The sequence below is a fragment of the Kogia breviceps genome, chromosome 1 (genome assembly GCF_026419965.1).
Source record: "Kogia breviceps isolate mKogBre1 chromosome 1, mKogBre1 haplotype 1, whole genome shotgun sequence".
Classification (NCBI taxonomy): Eukaryota; Metazoa; Chordata; class Mammalia; order Artiodactyla; family Physeteridae; genus Kogia; species Kogia breviceps.
The window spans coordinates 41,763,001-41,784,804 of NC_081310.1; the positions used below are offsets into that span (position 1 = coordinate 41,763,001).

The 21,804-nt window shown below is 45.1% G+C and overlaps 1 protein-coding gene across 1 annotated transcript in view; it reads right to left on the reverse strand.

Annotated features, from left to right (window-relative positions):
- Positions 1-20,453, reverse strand: part of CACNA1E (calcium voltage-gated channel subunit alpha1 E) — a 396,248-nt gene extending 375,795 nt beyond the window's left edge. The window contains exon 1 of the mRNA XM_059068042.2: positions 20,342-20,453. Coding sequence (XP_058924025.2) covers positions 20,342-20,429 — 88 coding nt within the window. The 5' untranslated portion in view covers positions 20,430-20,453. The remainder of the gene's footprint in view (positions 1-20,341) is intronic.
- Between the last annotated feature and the right edge of the window lie 1,351 nt (positions 20,454-21,804).

The window sequence follows — 21,804 nt, forward strand, 5'->3', positions numbered from 1 at the left end:
ACGTCCTCCTCGTGGGAGAAAGAGGAAGCACATGAATTTGACCACACAACGCGATGTGCTAGGACTGATTGCTACATGAGCTCATAGGAGGGGCCTCCCAGTCCACTTGAAGGCTTTGTGGAGGAAGGGACCCTCAGTCTGGGTTTAGGCAGAGCTTGCCCGGTGAGGAAAGGGAGAGGATTACAGGCAAAAGGGAGAGCATGCGCGGAGAGGATTTAGGGAAACTGAAGGATTCAGAAAGAGTTCCCATAGCAAGTCTGAGGTCTGGGGGACAGTCCTGACTAGAGAGAACCTGAACTTGGCACCTTTTCCAGATCTCTACCTACTGTTTCCCTCCCAGCCAAGAGCCCAACACCTGAATTCCCAGCTTCCTCCCCATCCATGTTCCAAACCATGCCCCTAGTGACACAAGTGGCACACACATGCCCCCTTGGCTCCAAGAAGTGCCATTTGCTCTACACGCCGGGAGGAGCCCTGGCATCCAAATCACTCATACAGGGCTTAGTGAGCTACGAATTGAGGGCTATGCTGGGCCCCCAGGTGAGGCATCTTCCCAGAATGCTGCCCTCCAGACCCCGCCCCACCTTCCCCAGTCTGGACTGCTTATCAAATCGCAAGTCACAAAAACAAAGAATATTAAAATGGGCAGGAATCTTAATGGTTGAGCCATATCATTTTACAGGGGAGGGAACTGAGGTCCAAAGAGGTAGACAGTCTTGCCCAGAGTCACATGATTAGCAATAAAAGTCAGAGCTGGGAGGAGGCTCAGGTTTCAAATTTAGTTCATAGTTTTTCCACCGAATTGATCACACTGCTTCTACCCTATGAAGCAGAATCCCTAGATGCCTCTCCAGGCCCCTCCTCATTACACTAAGGAAGCAGGTAGAGAAGAAAAAGGATGATCTTAGCGCATAGGTGGTCAAGCCTGCTGAGAACATTAACTAGACCCTGACCTCCCTGGAGAGAGGGTGGGAGACACCTTCCTTATTTGTCTCCTCCTGCATTTCGAGCACTTGGACTGGTTGTCCCAGCCCTACCAGCAAGCATCTTGGGAATACTGGGCTGCAGGAATGTGCTGGTCGGCGCCAGATACTCAGCCACCAAGCTGGGTCAAGAGGACAGGGCCAGGGGAGGTAAAGGGTCCAGGATACGCTTGATGAGGAGGTGAGAAGGAGCAAATAATTTCCAATCCTGCGTGCAGTTGGGTGGGTCCCTAGAAAGAGTGATTCATGTTCCTCACGTTGTCATTCTGTCTCAACTCTGCTTGATGGATTTTAAATTTATCCTTCATTCCTACAATGTTTAAATGTCTCTCCTCCACCACACACACACACACACGCACGCACCCCTCCCGGGCTGCTCCCACTCGCTCTGCAAGCCTCAGCACCGCCAGAAACCCAAGCAGTCTCAGGTTCTGCTGCCTGCAGCCTCCTCTTCCTCATGTCGCCCGATGGCAGAGGCTCCTGGGCCACCCTCCCAGCTCCCACCAGGCCACCAGGACCTGGCTCCTTGTCTACGCTTCCTGGCCCACCCTCTCCCTCCTTCCTGGATTTCCCCTTCCCAGACACTCTGCCAAGTTGAATCACATCTTTGCCAAAATTACAGCAGCAATAATATGCACCACAGCGCTCCCGTTTCAACAGAGTCAATTTTACAAATATCAAAACATGAAATTATCTCATCTTTCCTTTAAGAATTCCTGTTAAACAACCCTTCTATTATTGATATAAATGTTCATCAGGGGAATCTGTCATTCCCACACTGCCTGCCAAACTGGCCAGTCCCCAGGTCTGGCTATCATGAAGCTGAGAAAACATCTTTCATCTCAGGCAATTTAGACAAGGCAGAGTCTACATCTTCCAGGGAAGGACATTTGAATCTACTCTATACTTAGATTTCCCCCAGGCCCCAAATTCTGGCATTCCTTGAGTTCCTTGAGATCAGGGATTTTGTCTTACCTTTCTATATCCAGCCCCTAGTGCTGAGTTCAACCCATAGTAGATTGCTGTGGTGGTCATTGGTACTGTTGGCTAAAGAGTCTGGTTACCTCCTTCCTGGGCACATAATAGGATGCACTTTTGGCCCCCTATGGTTGAGCGGGGTCAAGTGAACGTGCTGCCCAGTGAGGTGTGAGTGGAGTATGCATGTCACTTTAGGGCTAATAAGCACTTAAAGCCAGTGCAAGATCTCTAGATCTAGAGGGCCAGGCAAACTTTGTCTGTAAAGGACCAGATAGTAAATATTTTAGACTTAGCAGGCCGTGCAATCTTTGTTGCAAACACTCACATTCTGCTGTTGTAGCCTGAAAGCAACCAGACAATATGTAAAGGAATGTTTGAGTGTGTTCTGATAAAACTTTACTCATAAACTTTTGTAAACTTTGCCCTTTCAAGTGCACCTCTTGGACACCATCATTGTCACTCAGTCTGTGCCCAGAGGAGCAGGTTCTACAGAGCAGCAGGCAAAAAGAGAGGATGGAGATCCACCAAACAGAACCAAGGGTGGACACACCAAGTAAGAAGTTTCCTGAGGGCAAAGCTGCTGTCCTGTGGGCCCCAGCGCCAGTCCCTACTGCTGCTCTGAGATACTGACCTAAGAATGAGCTCATGAAAGCCCCGAGGGCACCTCTCTTATTCCTCTAACGTTGCTTTCCACTTACCTCTCTTCTTTTTCTTTGTTGCTTTTTTTTTGGCTAACGAGCAGGGGATGGGATCTTAAATTATAGGGGTCCTGAGGAGGAAGAGGGCTCAGTGACACATTTGCAATCCAGCAGCTCCATTAAAAACTCCTCCCTTGGGCTTACCTGGTGGCGCAGTGGTTGAGAGTCCGCCTGCCAATGCAGGGGACATGGGTTCGTGCCCCGGTCCAGGAAGATCCCACATGCCGCGGAGCAGCTGGGCCCGTGAGCCATGGCCGCTGAGCCTGCGCGTCCGGAGCCTATGCTCCGCAATGGGAGAGGCCACAGCAGTGAGAGGCTCACGTACCACAAAAACAAACAAACAAAAAAACCAACTCTTCCCTTGCCTGTCAGGCCACATGGGATAGATAGCAGGGTAAGGGCTCTCCTTTCCACCCCTACCCCAAGTACCCTGCACTGCCAAAGATGCTAGAGCCAGTAGTCACACTCCGGCCTGCCTCTGAAACCTTCTCCCCTCTCTCCCCTCAGAGCCAAAGTCGAGATCTTCCTCCACAAAGGAACATTATGTTCTTTGCACCATCTTTCCCTTTATATCCTATCAAGAGTTTTAATTTTATTCATCTATTTTTGATTGCTTTAGTAATAATGGCCCATGCATCCCCTTGGCCTCTCAGGCCCAGCAGGTGAGTCTGCCATGTTGAAGACATGCATCTTCCTCTCACTGGGTTCATGCCCATCCCACTCTCACCCCTCACTTTCTAATTCTTCCAGAACATGTGCGTCTTCCAGCCACCTTCTGAGAAATGGATACACTGGGAAGTCAGCAAAGTCACAATGTTTTTATGAATGTACTGCCTTTATACCCTGAAAGTTTTGAGTTCCGCAAGGAGGAAGAAGTCACCATGGAATACACCACCAAGCAGCATGGGTTGGGAGACAGGGAACAGAAATGGGGCTGATGCGCAATAAAAGGTGAGTGGTGGGCACACATATGTGCCTGAGCTGGACCTGACATATCCCAGCCCTGCGCCCTTTGTCTGCCCTGGGCAGAAAGAGGGCAGGAAGGTCCCCATCCCAACTGTAAGAAATGAACAATCACAAGAGGAGAACACTTTTCAAAATAAGATACTACACAACTAAGATACCGTTCTGAGTTCTTTTCTCAAAATGATGCTCTAGAGAAGAGAACTGACACAATTAATGGGCTTCCTGCCCAGTGAAAGAAAAGGCAAGGAATAACCCTACTCTTCATCTTCACCCACCTGCTCAGAGAGGAACATTCCTGGTATACTGATAAATATTCAGCTAGGGATTCTTTTTTTTTTTTTTTTTTTGCGGTAGGCGGGCCTCTCACTGTTGTGGTCTCTCTCGTTGCGGAGCACAGGCTCCGGACGCGCAGGCTCAGCGGCCATGGCTCACGGGCCCAGTTGCTCCGCGGCATGTGGGACCCTCCCGGAACGGGGCACGAACCCGTGTCTTCTGCATCGGCAGGCGGATTCTCAATCACCGCGCCACCAGGGAAGCCCTCAGCTAGGGATTCTTATCTGAGCCAGCTTGCTACCTGACTACATAGGAGGAGTAAAAGCTGGGTTAGTTCATTTGCTGTAACCTCCCAAGGTTGTGGTTCTCAGGCTTTACTGAACCTCAGAATCATCTCCATTGCTGGTTTTACAATAGAAGATTCCTGGGACCTCCCTCCAGAGATTCTCATACAAAGGTCTTGGGTGGGCTCAGGAATCTGCAATTTTAATAAGCACCACCCTACCCCCTCCACCCCCAGGAATCATTTCTTGAGAAACAGTGTCCTAAAAGCAGCCTATAGTCCTGAGAGGTTGTGCTGAGTTGGTAAGAAGTAATGAATTAGGAGGTTAAAGGGCCCGTAGGTAGGACAGTGCTCCTTTCACCCATTTTCAATCTACATCATGAAGTGAAGGTACCAAAAAACATCCAAGATGAGTTCCTTGACCCACCCACACTCCCTGCAAAACTCCATTCTCCCCTCAACTGGCGTCAGTTTTTGCCCCTCCCACATCCCTCTCCATATGTCTGTGTTGTTATGGTGACTGTTCAAGGATGGGCTAATGTCCAACAGCATTTGACAGCTGGTGCATTTTGAATGGAAACCAAGACCCAAGGAAAACACACGACTTCAAACGTGGAGTGATCGCTACGTCTGCTGGAGTGAAGGAGGCAAAAGAGCCTTGATTTGGTGTCAGCAGCTCGGGGCTCGGGATATAATTCTGCCATTTGTTAGTCAAGCAAGCTTTGGCAAGTCACCTTTCTAGGTCAGTTTCCTCTCCTGAACAATGATAATAATAATCATTATATAATTTATGTTACATTATACAACATTTAATAATAAATATATTCTATAATTATATAATATATTGTCATGGATAATAATATAACCTGTCTTACAGAAGTCTGTGGTGAGAATCAAATAAGATAGCCTCTCGGAAAGAGCTTGGAGATGTGAATTATGTAAATACGGAGCAAAGAAGAGAGGCTAAGAGTTAGCATGCTGAAACCAAGCTGCCTGGGTATGAATCCCAGCTCCCCTCTGACCAAATGAATTCCTGGGCAAATGACATAGTCTTTCATTTCCTCATTTTTAAAATGTCACTAAGAGTAGATACTTCATAAGGTTGTTTTGGGAACTGAATATATAAACACGTAGAACAGTACCTGGTAGAAACGCCCAATAAATGTTAGGTCTCATTTTTTATTATGCAAAAGACATTTTAGAGTAAGTAATGCTAGTAACAACGCCAAAATGTTTGTGGTTTAATAAAGGTTTCTTTCTCTCTCATGTCATAGTCTAATAATGCAAGTTGCCTAGAAGATGAACAAGAGAGACTCTGCTCCATGATGTCATTCTGGGACCCAGATTTATTTCATTCAGGGGCTCTGTCATCCCCTAAGGATAGCATTTTTTTCTTAAAGGGCTGGAAAGTAAATATTTTAGGCTTGGCAAGTCGTGAGTTTCAGCTGCAGATACTCACTGCTGCCTTTGTAGTGTAAAAGCAGCCATAGATGATATATAGGCAAATGAATGTGGCTGTTTCAATAAAACTTTATTTACAAAAACAGGCAGCTAACAACTGAGCCTAGAGCCTTAGAGTCCTCCACTAGACGTTTTCTCTCCAGCCTGGAGACAAAGAAAAAGAAAAAGCACTTGGGGGACACTGCAAAAGGTCTTGAGGCCAGACCTGGAAGCGATGGATAGCACTTCTCACCTCTTCCATTAGCCAGAACTGTCTGCTGGCCCTCCTTAACGGAAGAACAGCAGAAATGCTGTCTACCTGAGTGCCAAGGACAGGGAGGAGAAAACGAGTATTGATCATCTGCATCACACTATTGCTATTTGCATTGTGATATAACCACACAAGCGAATCGAAATGCAAATACTCACTAATACGTCAAATACATGGAATATTGGCCAATCCAATGAAGTATTAATCAATTGCTGAAAATTAGCCACATCATAATGTACACAGAGAGAGATAAACAGATATATTTTACACAAAAGAAAAAGGAGAAACCCTAAGTGGTGTGACAATCAATTCACCAAAGGATCCTGATGATTTGGAAAACAAGACCTCAACAGTGCAAAGTGTTGGTGGGTCCTAATCAATTATGCAGCAGGCTTATACCACAGACACACCTATCTTTACAGTCCTTTGATGAATGACCACCCCCCTCACACACACGCTGGCCTTCAAGATACATGAAGGCAGAGGCCACAACGACTTTATCCACCGCTGTATCCCTAGCACCCAGCCCTGTAAGCATTCAATAAAGATTTATAAAAGGAAGGAACGGGGTGGAGGGAGAGGAGGGAAGGAACATAGGGAAAAAGAAAGATACTCCGCAATTTCCCATACCATAATTTTGCTATTGTGGTAAATTAGTCCTCTTAAAGAGCTGGCTTCTGCAGAGATCCTTACAACTACATTTGAGTGGGTAGGAGTGGGTTTAAGGGGCTTTTGCTTGTAACTTTCCAATCTGCTTGAATATTCGCCTTTACTGTTCTGCTTTAAGAACTGCTTACAATCTCTACAGGACCTGCCTGACTTGGAAAAGGGAAAGGAGATGCTTTAACATGGGAGGGGAGACTTAATACTCCCATGTGCAGAAATGCCCATAGATTCATTCAACAAACATTTATTGAGCACCTACTATGTGTTGGGGAGTGATAAAGGCACTGAAAATTCTTTACAGTAACACAGAAAGAATCCAGAAAGAAACCCAAGGGGTTAGGCACAGTACAGGCACTTTTTTTTTTTTCTTACTTTTTTTTAAAACACAACTGCTTTGGAATGTAGACCAAAAATTACTTCCACAAGAGTATCTTGAAATTCCTTGAGCATTTGTGACTTTTCCAGGGTTTGTTACTTCTGTCACTCCTTCTACTTCCCTAAGGCACCCAGACATAAACAGGCAGACAAAGCTAAAAAGGAATGCATACGTTTTCTGAAGATTTTAAGGGAAGTAGAAATCTAAGGACAGAATACTGTTCTTTGGATAGGATCTGGAAGGAGTGAGTTATGATGACAGCTAGAAAGAAAGCAAATGCCACAACCCCTTGGACTTGCAGAAACAGAGTTGAGGTGCCACAGTTGTCTAGCCTGGGATAGAGAAGGGCTGGGGGGCTTCCAGGAGACCACACGTATTCCCTGAAAGGTATGTGGCCAAACCACTGCAGCATCAGGCTTGGACAGCTGAATCCAAAGTGCTGCAAAAACTCCTCCAGTACCCTTGTTTCCATCAAATACTTGTCAAGTGTCAATCCCAGGAGCACTGTGGGTCTCCAGCTAGTGCCTAATAATATCCCTCCTGCCCAAAGAGACCAAGATGACTTGAGCTGATTTCCCTGGAAGGTGTCTTTTAAAGAGGAATAAGTTACTGCCACAGCAGAGTTTGGGGTGGGAGTCAGCACTATTTGTGCAGCCAAATGGCATCTCTTCTCTGAGCAGGATTCTAATTCCGTTACAGGCTCTCAGAGGCACTAGCCCAGGAGCAGCCCCTCACTCTGCAGATTTAAGCAGGGAGCATGGTCTGCACTGAGAGAGCCGGTCTGTATCACCACCCACCCAGAGAAATGAGCGCAGAGCCCCGAGTCTGCATTCAAGGCTTCCACAGTGTGGCCCCAGGAAGAAGGACAGGCCTACAGCCCTCAAGGCCTTGCATTATGGCCAGCTGTGAGCCCCTGTGGTGGTGGCTGTCCCTTCCAGACGCTGAGCTCTGCCCCATCTGTCTGCCAGTGCTGACCCCTCCCAGGGGTCAGGCCCCCCGAAGTCAGACCTGTCTCAGAACCGAGACTTTGTCCGGCCACCCACTCAGCTGTGATCAGACACATGGGAAGTGACAGTGAAGCCTGCCAGCAAGTGCAAAGTCATGGCTTCTGAGCTGGATGCTTAGGCGCTGACGGAAATAGAAGGATGAACTGATGCCTTCCAAGCGTATCTGGCCTCTGAGAGATTTTACACTCTGTCCTTCATCCCACCCTCATCTCTGCACTCTCTCACTGTTCATTTATGCTTTTTTCCTTCCGGTCATTTACTGTGTATTTTGCCACATAATTATTAATAATGATATTATAATTAACTTGGTTTTTAAGCCAAAGAATTCACTGAGAACAAAATTTGCATTTCCAGGGATAACATGACCTGAAGGATTTTATGCTCAATACATACGCACAATGCACAATGTCGGCGAAACCAGGTGTGCAGCTCAGACTGGTGTCCCCTGGAGTTGTGCACTAGGACACAGAGCACTTGTGAAATTAGACCAACAATTACAGCCATGCTGAAAGTGCCTGCACACCAGCAACAAGCTAAAAAGAAAAATTTTTAGCATTTATGTAGTGGAAAGGTCCAGGAAAGAAGGGGTAGGAGATAGAATATTAGTTAACTCTATATTTAATGTAGTGGGCATTACGGTTAATCTTCCAGATCCTTCCATGCCCCACCCTCATGCAGTCTCTATTCAATCTGGGCAATGGGCTCCAGCACCAGGGTGGGTTCTAGTTAGTCTATGACAGTCAAGGTAACCCTAACCTTTTGCCAGTGACTAGTTAAGCGTAGGGCACGTGACTCACTTAAGGCCAATGAAGGAAGAAATCAAGCTTACTGGGGCTGTGGAGAGAATTCTCCCGGCTTTTTTTTTTTTTTTTTTTGCGGTACGTGGGACTCTCACTGTTGTGGCCTCTCCCGTTGCAGAGCACAGGCTCCGGATGCGCAGGCTCAGTGGCCATGGCTCACAGGCCCAGCCACTCCGCAGCATGTGGGATCTTCCCGGACCGGGGCACGAACCCGTGTCCCCCGCATCGGCAGACAGACTCTCAACCACTGCGCCACCAGGGAAGCCCTCTCCCGGCTTTTAAGGACAGCTTTGAACAGAATTGCCTCTGGACAGTGTCCTACACAGATGTGAACCACGGAACTGCTGCCACCACCTCACTGCCAACCTGAGGACAAAGCTGCCACATGGAGGAGGGCAGGCCACAGGAATGGAGTCACCAGATTCTGTCAGCATGGAAGTCATCCACCTCTAGACCACTAGCAAGATGAGGCATCACAGCTCCTGCTTGATGGCTACAGCCCATGCATTTGAGTTAGATTTTCTGTCACTTGCATCCTAAAGCTTACTAACTGTAGAAGCCCCATAACCACCTGTACAATGATAAGATGTTAACTGTTCCACGAGCTGCAAAATCACTGAATTGTTTTGGTCACAGCAGGGCGAAAGTCACCTCATGCTCCTCTACATGTTTTCTGGTTGTAGTTCATCTTTTATACATAGACACTGGGACTTCGGTCCTGCATAAAATTCTTGAGAGTGAGATTCTAATTCTAAGATTCCCTGGTATAATGGGGAAATGACTCAACTTAAACTGAATAAAGTTAAATTCAACTGAGCAAGCAGTAAGTTTTAGGGGGGGAAGGGAACTGAATTACATGGAAAGGACTTATTGCAATTAAGTGTAGTATAAAAATATTTAGTGGTCCTAGCAGACACTGTCATTATTATCATCATCAATAAATACAATGGTTAATATTTATTGGATTTTTATTTTATGCTCGATACTGTATTAAGGGCCATTCATGCCATAGATCCTTTAAGATTTCACTTAATTTTTGAAAAAATCTTATGAAACAACTCTTACGATTAACTCAGTTTCACAAGTGAGAAAACTGAGACATCAAAGGGTTATATAATACCGCAAGGTTAGGGGTTACATAGTCATTAAGTGGTACGGCCTCTAACACGTCTGACTGACTCCAAATGCCCTGCCGTCATCCACTGCATTGCCCTGGCTCTAATGACAGTAATAATACAACAGTAATAATGTTTTATGACAATAACTTTCACTTATTGAACACTTAGGCAGAGCCAGAAATGCATGTTTATTAACCACCCTATAAGGTAAGAATTATTACTATTCTCATTTAATAATGGAAACTCACCCAAGGTCACATCACTAGTAAACACTGAATCTGGACTTCAATATCAGATTCCTCCCCCAGTGTCTCTCTGGGAAGCTGTACTTTGCAAGTGGAGAAGACCTCAAATGGTCCTATCCCTAGGCCATCTGAATGTTTCAGTGACTGCATATACATGTATGTGCAGTGGGTAGTTAAGTTCATGCGTGTTTGTGCCAGATTCTCCATGGCCCCTCACCCAGGTCTGGCTCTATGTCTTTACACAGGACTGTGCAGAAGAAGCAAAACTATGGGTAGTGGCACTTTCTAAATAAGCACAGCATGGCACCGGGGCAGAACACACTCTTGGCAGAAATGTCCCAGGCCTCCCCAGGCAGCACCAGGCAGGATCATCACAGAGCAGGCTCTAGGACTGCCCAGGGGTGCGGAAAAGAGGGAATGAGTCATCAGTTGTGATCGTGTCATCACCTGACAAAAATCAAGTGACAGCTCTGCTCTGGGATGAAACAAGGAAAAAATGGACAAAATGAGTCTTGGGATCTTTCCACCTCCTTTCCTGGTCCCTAGGCTCTCTCTTGCCACCTTATAACCCCATCCTCCGACTGCCAGGGTCCTTATACTGCCCTCTGGCTGTTGCCAAATTCCTGTCTTCACCATAATTTTGTCCAAAGAACTCCACTATGATTATGGCAACCTTACTTTTCAATCCAAAACTTAAAACTGGTCTGAAAAAAAGAAGATTTTTCTACTTGAAAAGTTATGTATAAGAAACATCTCATATAGTTACCCATACTGGAAAAAATATAATTATACAAAATTGAGAAGCACCAGAAAGGCTGGACCATCTAGTCATCAGACACATGCTCCAAGATAGTCTATCCTGCCTTTCTTCTACCTCTTTTTCCTACCTTAAACTTGAGTTCCCCCAGCAGCAGGCTCTTAGAGGTAAAATGAAAATCACTTAAATACAGTAGCACATTCTAAGGTGCCAGTGTTGCAGGGAGCTGGGCTGCTTGACAGCCAGTCAGTGATAACAGGAGGTGAGGCAAGAAGAGGGGCCTCTACTAGTCGTGTGTAAGAAAGACTTGAAGCTGTAGAAACGTGGCACTGCCCCTTCCATCCAACGAACATTTTCCAAACATTTTAGTCTGTTATTTTTATACAGTTCTCTGGTATAAAAATCAGTGCCATTTTCTCTGGGACTAGTTGAATTCCAGACAATACAGAAGTTCCATGGCAAGAAGCCCTTCCCTTATTATACAAATTATAAATTCCCTCTTTTTGAGCCAGGCACCATGCTGAAGGCTCTACAAGCCTTCTAGTTATTGCAACAATCTTTTTTTTTTAAATGAACTGAGTCATTCATTCATCCGTCCAATCATTTATTTCTTCCACACATGTATAATGAGCACCTAGTACGTGCCAAGCATTGGGCTAGGCATCAGGGATAAAAACAGACCAGTAAAGAGATTCTGACACAACGCTATGATAAGTGCTTACATGAGAAAAAGAATAACATGCTTTGGGAGTCCACAGAGGGCACTGGGGAGTCAGGGAGGCTGCTTGGAGGACAGGATATTTACTTAAGCTGGTAACTGTACCTTAGGTAAGAGACGGCCATGTGCAGGGTGGGGAGAGTTGGGGTGGGCTGCAATTTAAATAGCCTGGTCAGGGTAGGCCTCCTGAGAGAGGTGACATTTGAGCAAACTTGAAGGAAGGAAAAGAGTGAGCAATTCAGATCTCCAAAAAGACAGAAAAGGCAGTGCAAAGGCCCTAAAGAGGGAGCAGGCCTAGAACATTCCAGGAGCAGGAAGGAGACCAGTGTGGCTAGAGCAGGAATAGCAAGGGATAAACTCAGAGAGATAACATGGAGGGACTTTGCTTTTGCTCTGAGTGAAATGGGAAGCATCGGAGGGTCTTAAGCAGAGCTATGATACTATCCTACTTAGCTTGTATTGAGAATAGGCTCTAGGGAGCAGGGGAAGAGACCAGGAGACTATACTAGTTGGAAGCTATTAGAGCAATAATACTGTAAGTGTGCCTGCTTCCTCTCTGGAACCCTGGGCAGAGACAGCCAGTAGAAGTTCCCTGATCAATAGGAGCTCAATGTGCCACAAGGAAAAGCAGAGGCAAGGCAGGACTGGGGAGAGGCAGAGGGTGGGCCTGGGATGGCCCCAGCCCACCCCTAAAGCTCATGTGTCCTCTGAGTGGTACAGGAGAATCTCTGAAGATTTCCCATCTTCAGCACACACTCCTGCCCACAGAGAGGAGTGGTGGAATCTTGCCACTGTCCTGAAGGGGCCTCAAGGTTTGGGCAAGGAAGAGACAGGAGACTAGAGGCATGGCAGGGCACGCAGAGCCTCCAACAGCTAAATGCAGTGACACCAGTGCCCGCCTACCAGAGGACATCTACACTCCAGTCACGGCCAGTCTGCAGCCAGCCCCACAGGCCACATACCCCATGCCAATGTCAGGCCATGTAAGGTCCAGGAAAGAAGGGGTAGGAGATAGAATATTAATTAGTTAATTCTATATTTAATCAAAAGAATGATAAATCTTGAATTAACTAGAAAATCTCTGGCTAGAACCAAGGAAAAACATGACTTTGAAAAATTCAAGTTGTTCTCCATTAAAGTGACTGGGGATTCAGAAATCAAATAAGGTTCTAGAAATAATGAAAACCATTTCTGAGTTTTGTGGCTGTGCAAATTCAAAGCTGTGTCACAATGTACCCTTGAAAAGAGCACTGAGATATAGCATAGAAATACTGTACATATGATTCTGTATTATTTATCCGGATCATCTGTACAATTCACCCTTTGGACTAGTTAGAGCTGAAATTCAGCAATGAAGGATTTAAATGTTCAAGGTCATGTCTTAGGACCCCACCTGTAATTTGTGTAATCTTTTTTTTTTTTTTTTTTTTTTTTTTTTTTGTAGTACGCGGGGCTCTCACTGTTGTGGCCTCTCCCGTTGCGGAGCACAGGCTCCGGACGCACAGGCTCAGCAGCCATGGCTCACGGGCCCAGCTGCTCCGCGGCATGTGGGATCTTCCCGGACCAGGGCACGAACCCGTGTCCCCTGCATCGGCAGGCGGACTCTCAACCACTGCGCCACCAGGGAAGCCCATTGTGTAATCTTAACGTGGGTTACCATGGCATTGATTGTCTTAGCTTCATCCTAGGCAATAATATCCATAAAATCTTGATTTGATGTGCTGATTCTATTTTTACTTTTTTTTCAGTTTTTTAAAAAGACTTTAATTTTTAGAGCAGTTTTAGGTTCAAAGCAAAATTGAGAGGAAGGTACAGAGAGTTCCTATATACCTCCTGCCCTCACACATGGACAGCCTCCCCCATCGTCAACATTCCCCATCAGAGTGGTACATTTGTTACTACTGATGAACCTACACTGATGCATCATTATCACCCAAAGTCCAGAGTTTACATTAGGATTTATACTACTTGTCCTGCATACTATAGGTTTGGACAAAATGTATAATGACAGGTATACAGCATTATAGTATCATAAGAGTATTTCGTTGCCTTAAAAATCCTCTGTGCTCTGCTTATTCATCCCTTCTTACCCTTTTGACCGCTGGCAACCATGGATCTTTTTACTGTCGCCATAGTTTTGCCTTTTCCAGAATGTCATATAGTTGGAATCATATAGTATGTAGCCTTTTCAGATTGGCGTCTTTCACTTAGTAACATGCATTTAAGCTTCCTCCATGCCTCTTCGTGCCTTGATAGTTCATTTCTTTCTAGTACTGAATAATATCCCATTGTCCGATGTTCCAGTTTATCTGTTCACCCACTGTAGGACATCTTGCTTCCGAGTTTGGGCAATTACGAATAAAGCTGCTAGAAACTTCTGTGTGCAGGTTTCTATATGGAGATAAGTTTTCAACTCCTTTGGGTAAATACCAGTGAGCATGATGGTTGGCTCCTATAGTATGTTTAGTGTTGCAAGAAACTGCCAAGCTCTCTTCCAAAGTGGCTGTACCATTTTGCACTCCCACCAGCAGGGAATAAGAGTTCCTGTTGCTCCACATCCTCGTCAGCATTTGGTGTTGTCAGTGTTCTGGATTTTGGCCATTCTAATAGGAATGGAGTGGTATCTCATTTTATATTTTTCCTGTTTTTAATAGTAAATTCTTCAACCAGTGAAAATCCTCTAGCATACCACCACGTGGGAAACATTATCCTGGTCGAGATGCAGGCTCTACCTAAAATGATTGTCATCCAGGGTTTTAATGTTGAACACGAGACAAAGGACATTAAGGATTACCCAAACTACCCTCCCAGTCATCACTTGAGAGGGTCCTAAATATTCCCTGCACAGTCACTCAGCCTATATTTGAACACCTGTATTGACAGGGATCTCACTGCCCCCAAGGCAACTCTTCCAATTCTAGACAGCTCTATTAGGATGCTCTCTCTTATTCTGAGCTGAAATCGATGTGCATCAACACAGAAATCAATAAACTGTGAGGAAAAGTAATTCATTCACCTCTACCCAATGCTGACAATCTAGAAAAAGAGGATATAATCAGCCATAAAAACAATGAAGAGAAGCCAAAAATCAGTGTGTCTCCTGTTGGAAGAGCTCTGCACTAAAATAATTCAGAATCTTCTCAGTTGACTCAGAGGACCACAAGATTTTTCAGTTGCTTCTTTTTTCTTTTTCCACCTCTTTTCCTTTAAAAATACATCTCTTTTATCTTTCTTCCCAGTGAAAAGCTAATTGTAACTTTCCTAAAAGCCATTATTTTTTGATTGAGGTTATTTCAGGAAGAGTCAGCTCCCACAACTTCAGAAGGGCAAAAAGGTCACAATATGAGGACAAATCTTTAAGAGATTTGGGAGGTGGGCTAAGGGGGCTCACTGAAGGATCGAGGTTTACCTAGAATCTGCAGAGGAGGTTCTCCTAATATTTATGTCCTCTTGGTGTAAACAGAATTTCTGAAGTGCTGTTTTTGCACAGCAGGACCATGTGGAGGGGAGGAAGGGTTTCGTTTCTAGTTGGTTCTCCATTGCTTTTTGCCCTTTGATCAAGCTAAAAGGCTGATTTTTAAAGATGGGGCTACAGATTTCAAAGAGGTACTTGGTTTTGCATGATGAAGTGAAACCCCTTAGAAACATACCAGAGTAGGTCCAGCAGTGCTGCTAAGACATTTTCCTGAAAATGAGACAGAATGAAAAGCTGACACAGTGAAAGGTGATCCAGGTGGGGTGTGGCAGAGGCACAGAGGTGCTGGTGCTCCAGGAGCCCCAGTCTCCTTCAGCGAGGTCTGTGGAGAGAAAGCACTCTCGAAGCCGCCTGCCTCCAGCTGCCAGGAGGGTTTCCTCCAGGGTTTACCTTTGCTTTGAATCACCTTTTACTGGCCTTTTATCTTCTCCTTCCTCTATTCCTAGCTTTGTCATTTACCAGCTTAATGTCATTGAGCAAGTCAGCAGCCTCTTTCGGCCTCAGTTTTCTGATCTGTAAAATGGAGATAATTGTCCTGGCCTCCAACAGACTTATTATAAGGATTAAATAAGATAAAATGTGAGAAAGTACTTTCTAAGCTATTAAGCTTATGGAGGAAAATGTTGTTGTTATTATCATCTAATTTAAAGTTTTAGCACACCTTTGTCCTATTTTTCAGGAAATAGGGAGGAAAAGAATAGCTGTTCCTCACACTCCAAAGACTGCATGAGAAATGGGAATTAAGCTGCCCTCTGTCAGCTGAAGCATCTGGGTAGGGCCTGTGGTCTTCACAGATGTTGAGATGGCAGCAGTTTCATTTTACAACTGACCTCAGAATAGACAGAGGTCAAGAATCAGCCCACTGCAGGAATCCTGTGGTCCGTGGAGCCTTCCAGAAGCCGGGGGTTGATGCAACAATGGAAAATTGAGCGCCAGAGCATGGATAGAAGGAAGAGGCAGCTCCGCTGAGACATGTACCAGCTTGATAAGGTGGCATTAGTACATTCGCATCAGGCTGGCTAATTGATTTGTTCCTCTTACAGGAGCATCTGTCTCTGCAAAAATGAGGTGGCCACCAGCTCTGGCACAGTTGCTAGGAGAGCATCCAGGATCTCCAAGGTTACTTTCTGCCCCAGCCAATGGGATGAGGGCTTTGAGGGAATCAGGAAAGTGCCCATGGGAATTGCCTACAGGACAAGAGGAGCAAGGACTGACCTCATGCTCAGGTCTGCACATGGAGGTCACAGGGCCGAGGAGCCAGGCAGGGGGAAAAGAGGACGAGGAGAAGGTAGAGGGAGGGGTGCCAGGTCTTAAAGCTGGGTTCTAAGCATCACGGGTGTGGTCCATTCAAAAGCTTCTCTCACTGTCCTCCCTCTTCCTAGAGCCTTCCTAGTGGACTCAAGAGAAGACCAAGTCACTTGGCCCAGGCCGGAGGCTGGGCTGCTTAGGGGTCCAAGGAAGAGTCCTAACCACTATTTATTCCAGTGAGATCTAATAAGAGGAGAGGATTTGATCATGTAAGCCCTGCTGGGAGCTTGGGGCAGGGGCGTGGGGGTTAGTTGATATTCCTGCTTCTTTCAGAGACATTCTGAGGACTCCAGCAAGTCCCTGTGCTTTTTCATTATGCAGTCTATTTGGTCAGCTCTGTAATTCCCTCATCTTGAAACAGAAAGTCTGACTATCTTCAGGGCTCTGAACTACCCTGGAAGTCCCAGCCAGTCATTCGCTAGGTCGACTACAGAGATTTTCCAACCAGGCTGCAGGCTGACCAGATATGTTCTACTCCTGAAATAAAGAGACGCCAGTCTTCTCCTGATTCCCAGAAAATAAATTAGTCAATGAAAAGAATTTCCTCAATATTAAGATTTCTTCCCTGTAATTTTTCTCTTAAACTCTTGAGATCTGGTACCTCTTGTCTATGTAAGAATGTGTAGCTGATTTTATCTGTTTTAGCATAAACTATTTATTTGGAGTTAAAGAGACCTTTGTTTCTATGTTAATTTGCAAAGAGTACCGTGACTTCGCAGATGCCCCACCATCTGGACAAGTTATGAGAACATAAGTTCTACCTTTGGACCATAAGCAAAAGGAATCATGAAGAAGGTGCCTTAACTGCAGCCATAGTTACCCACCATCATCAAAGTCATCAAAGGTATCAAAGCCACAATTTTTAAAAATATATACCATCTAGCCAGCCTAGCTGATGACCTCGCTTCCCACTTCACTGAAGAAAAAGGAATCATCAGAAGACAACTCCACACGGTATGATGAATTGGGAGATTGGGATTGACATAGATACGCTAATATGTATAAAACAGATAACTAATAAGAACCTGCTGGATAAACAATAAATAAATAAAATTAAATTTTTTAAAAAAGGCAACTCCACAAACTCCCATAACCATATCTGCCCACCTACCACGTGGTTTGTGTTCCTGAACCCAGCATGCTTCTAGCTAAAGTCCACTCTTCCTTGACACAAGCTCTTATCTCTCTCTCCTACTCAAGGACAGTGCTCCAGTAATTCTTGCTCTTCTATAATACATCAACAATTTTTCACTCTCTGTTGGACTAGTCCCATCAACATACAAACATAGTGCTATTTCTCTCACCTTATAAAAAATACTTTCTTCACCAGCTGTTACCCCATTTCTTTGCTTCCCTCTTCAGCACACTCTTCAAAAGAGCTGCATACTGATTGTCTTAGTTCCTCTCCCCCCATCCTTTCTTATACCATCTGTAATCAAACATTTCTCTTTGTGGCTTTTGTTAAGGTCACCAATGACCTCCACATTGCTAAATCCAATGATCAATTCTTCTTGTCATACTCGATGTGGTAGCCAACTTCCATGATGTCCCCCACCTCCTGTATTCACACCTTGTGTAATCTCCTGCACATTGTGCCATGTTTGGTCTGTGTGACCAAGAGCATCCAGAGGTGATGGTATGACATTCCAAAGTTAGGTTATAAAAGGCTATGACTACCATCTTGGGTGCTCTCTTGCTTGCTCTCTCTCTCTCCCTTGGACCACTTGCTCTGCGAGAAGCTGCTGCCATGTCATGAGGCCACTCAGACAGCCTACGGAAAAGCCCACATGGTGAGGAAATGAGTTGTTTGGCCAACAGCCAGTGAGGAACTGAGGACTGCTAAGAACTGTAAGAGTGAGCCTGGAGTAGGATTATCCAGCCCCAGTTGAGCCTTGAGATGACTGCAGCCCCAGCTAACAGCTTGATGGTATCCTTGCAAGAGATCTTGAGTCAGAACCACTCAGCTACGCCACTCCCAGATTCCTGACCCTCAGAAACTTTATGAGATAATAAACATTTGTTGTTTTGAGCTACTAAGTTTTGGAATGATCTGTTACACAACAGATAACTACTACACTTGACCCATCACATTATCTGACACAGTTGATCACTCCTTCCACCTTGAAACCCTTTCTTCCTTTGGCTCCCATTACAGCACACTCCCTTGGTTTTCCTTCTACCTCATGAATCACTTCCCCTCAACTTCCTCTGTTGGTTCTTTTAAAGTTGAAGGCCCTAAAACTCGGTCCTTGGTCCTCTTCTCTTGTATGTCTACACTCTCCCCCTTCGGGACCTCATCCAGTCTCATGGCTTTAATTATTACCATCTATATATATTGTCAACTCCCAAAAGTACATCTCAGCCCAGATCTCTCTCCCAAACTTCTAATGAACGTAGCCAGCTGTTTACATGACTTCTCCACTTGGATATTTAATACACAGCTCACATTCAACATGACCAAACGTGAACTCATAATTTTTCCCATCCAAACCTGCTCCACATTCTTCTGAACTGATGGCAGTTCCATCCTCCTAGTTACTCAGACTGTCCTTAATGCCTATCTTCCTCTTAGTCCTCACATCCAATCATCAGTGACTTCTACTGACTCTACCTTCCAGAATATAAGAAGATCTAGTTGCTTCTCACCAACCACTGCTACCACCGTGGTTCAAGCCACCATCATCTCTCACCTGGACACAGCAGTAACCTTCTAACTGGTCTCCTTGTTTCCATCCTTGCCTCTCTCAGTCAACTTTGGACACAGTAGCCAGTGTGCAGTGTAATTCTCTTAAATAAGCAGATCACACCATTCCTCTCTGCTCAACATCCTGCAGTACATCCTCATTTCACTTAGAGTAAAAGCCAAAGCCCCACCCCCACCAATGGCAGCAAAGCCCTACACGGTCTGGTTTCCCTTTTACTCCCTGACTTTGTCTCCTTCTCTTCTCGATTTACTCTGTTCTCGCCACACTGGCCTCTGTGCTGTTCTTGCAACACGCCAGGCACAGCCCCACAGCATTTGCACTTACTGTTTCTTCTGCATGGAATGCTCTTCCCCTAAACATCATCATGACTAAGTTCCTCATCTTCTTCTTCAAGTCTTTGCTCAAACACCACCTTGTCAATAAGAGGCCTGTCTTGGCCATCTTATTTAATATACACACTGCCCCCCACCCAGCACTCCCAAGCTCCCTGATCCTACTTTTGTTTTTGTTTTTTTCCACAGCACTTAACATCTTCTTACACACTAGAAACTTTATTCATTTATGTTAGTTTACTGTCTATTAGTTTACTGTCTATCTTCCCTCGCTAAAATTTAAACTACCAAAGGGCCAGTATCTTTGCTGTTTTATTCACCGATATGCCTTAAGCCCTTAGGGCAGCATCTGACATCCAGTCAACACTTAAAAAAAAAAAAATCTGTTGAACGAATGAATAACTATTATCTATAATTATGATAAAAAGCCTCACAAGATTTTTTTAATCCACATTTCACAGATGATGGAACCAAGGAAAAGGGAATTAACACTTAGTCTTACTATGCGCCAGACTCTCTATATACATTATCTTAGATATTCCTCCCATGTTCCAAGGCTCAGAGAAGTTAAGTCGCTTCCTAAAGTCACATAAGTGGTGATAAGCCAACCCCGATTTGAACCCAGGTCAGGCTGGCACTAAAGGCCCGAAGGATGCCCCTACCGCTCTTCCCTCTCTTCCACTAAACACCCACCACACGCTGGACTGGTCAGGGATCTGCTGTCACCTGAGACAACAGTTTTTGGCCCAGAGAATCCACTGCATCACACCCTCATGGCATCCCTAAGGGTCCTGTCTGGAGACCAGCAGCCAATCTCTACCTTTCCTCCTGTCTCCAGGGTGCAGGCATCCATCCCACCGGTGACACGTGGTGACGGACAGTCACACAAACAGAACCAGCCCCTCAAACCCATAAGCCCAGGATGAGGTTTTTGGTATTCACCTTTTGAATGTTGCAAACGTTTTTGCAAATATTTGAAATATCGGGGCTTTCTAAGCCTTTGAGGCCAGATGAGTACACATTGGTCCATGACTTCTCACTGCCTCCATCAGGAAAGAACACCAGCTCTTCCGTCAGTCCCATCCTCAAAGCCTTGAAGACGCTGCCAACTGATGGTAATAATAACTAACAGTATATTGACTCCTGCAACATGCTAGACATTCCTGAATGCTTTACACCTCATTGAATCCTCACAGCACTATGAGGGAGGTGCAATTATTAACCCCATTTTACAGATGAAAAAAACGGAGGCAGAGAGAGGTTCAGTAGCATTCCTAAAGTACCATAAGTGGTAAGTAATTGAGCCAGGATTTAAGCCCAGGCAGCCTACCCCCCACATCCTGTGTTTAACTGATGCACCACACTTCAGCATGGAAGCGTGTGGAATGTGTAAACAACACCTAGGGCTGTTTAAGGCTCCAGCACTCCACAGAGCAAGTCCATTCATAGTCACAGACAACATTGAGATTGGTAAACAAACTGACATTATATCTTCCAATAAAGCTACCCACAGTTAACTTCCTTATCACTTCACAGACCCCATTTTTACCTTCCTAAAGAACAAACCCTGCATTTTCCACTAGATCAGTCATCCATTACTCATTGCTAAATGTAACATTTTAAAATTGCCAACATCACACAGTATCTTCACGCTAAGCTTTCTCAGCCTGCTCCCCGTCTCAGCCTCTCTCGCCACTGTCTTTTCTTTTTCCAGCTACCCATTAATTAAGGGCAGCCTCCCTTCTCCCCAAGGGCCACAGTTTCACATTTGCTGCCAATGACGGTATTGCTCTGTCTCGTTCCTAAAGCACTCTCTTTGGGGGACTCATTAATCATTGACCACACACATTTCTACCTGCCTCGCTTTTTTTCTTCTTTTTTAAACACTGATTGCTTGATCTTTAGGATTGCATAAATTTCCACTCACCAGATGTTGGTCAGACATCCACTCTGTGCCTGCATATAGTGGTGACATCTCTGAAATATCTTTCTTGGGAAAAGCTGGTTTAACCAAGTAGTGAAAGCAACTTTAATCCTTTGAAGAATTCTGAAAAGGAGAGAAAGATCTCTGTGGGCTAGAGGAAACCAGGAAGGCTTCATGGAGGAGGTGAGGTTTGAGCTGTTCTTGAAGGATGGATAGGATTTGGCCAAAGGGATTCTTATATACAAAGGTGAGGAGATTGAAGTTAGTAAGGCTTAGTCTAGTATCAGGAAAAAGATTCCAGTTGGAGAAACATGGGAGATAAGATTGGATGAAACCCGAAAAGGCTTTAATGCTGCCTGAAAAGTCACTGAGATTATATTCTGGAAGCACCAAACTGCCTGTGTTTTGCACTTTCTCTGCTAATCTGCCATAGAATTCTCTTAAGAATAATAATCGCTGCTTATCGTCCCAGGGTCAAAAA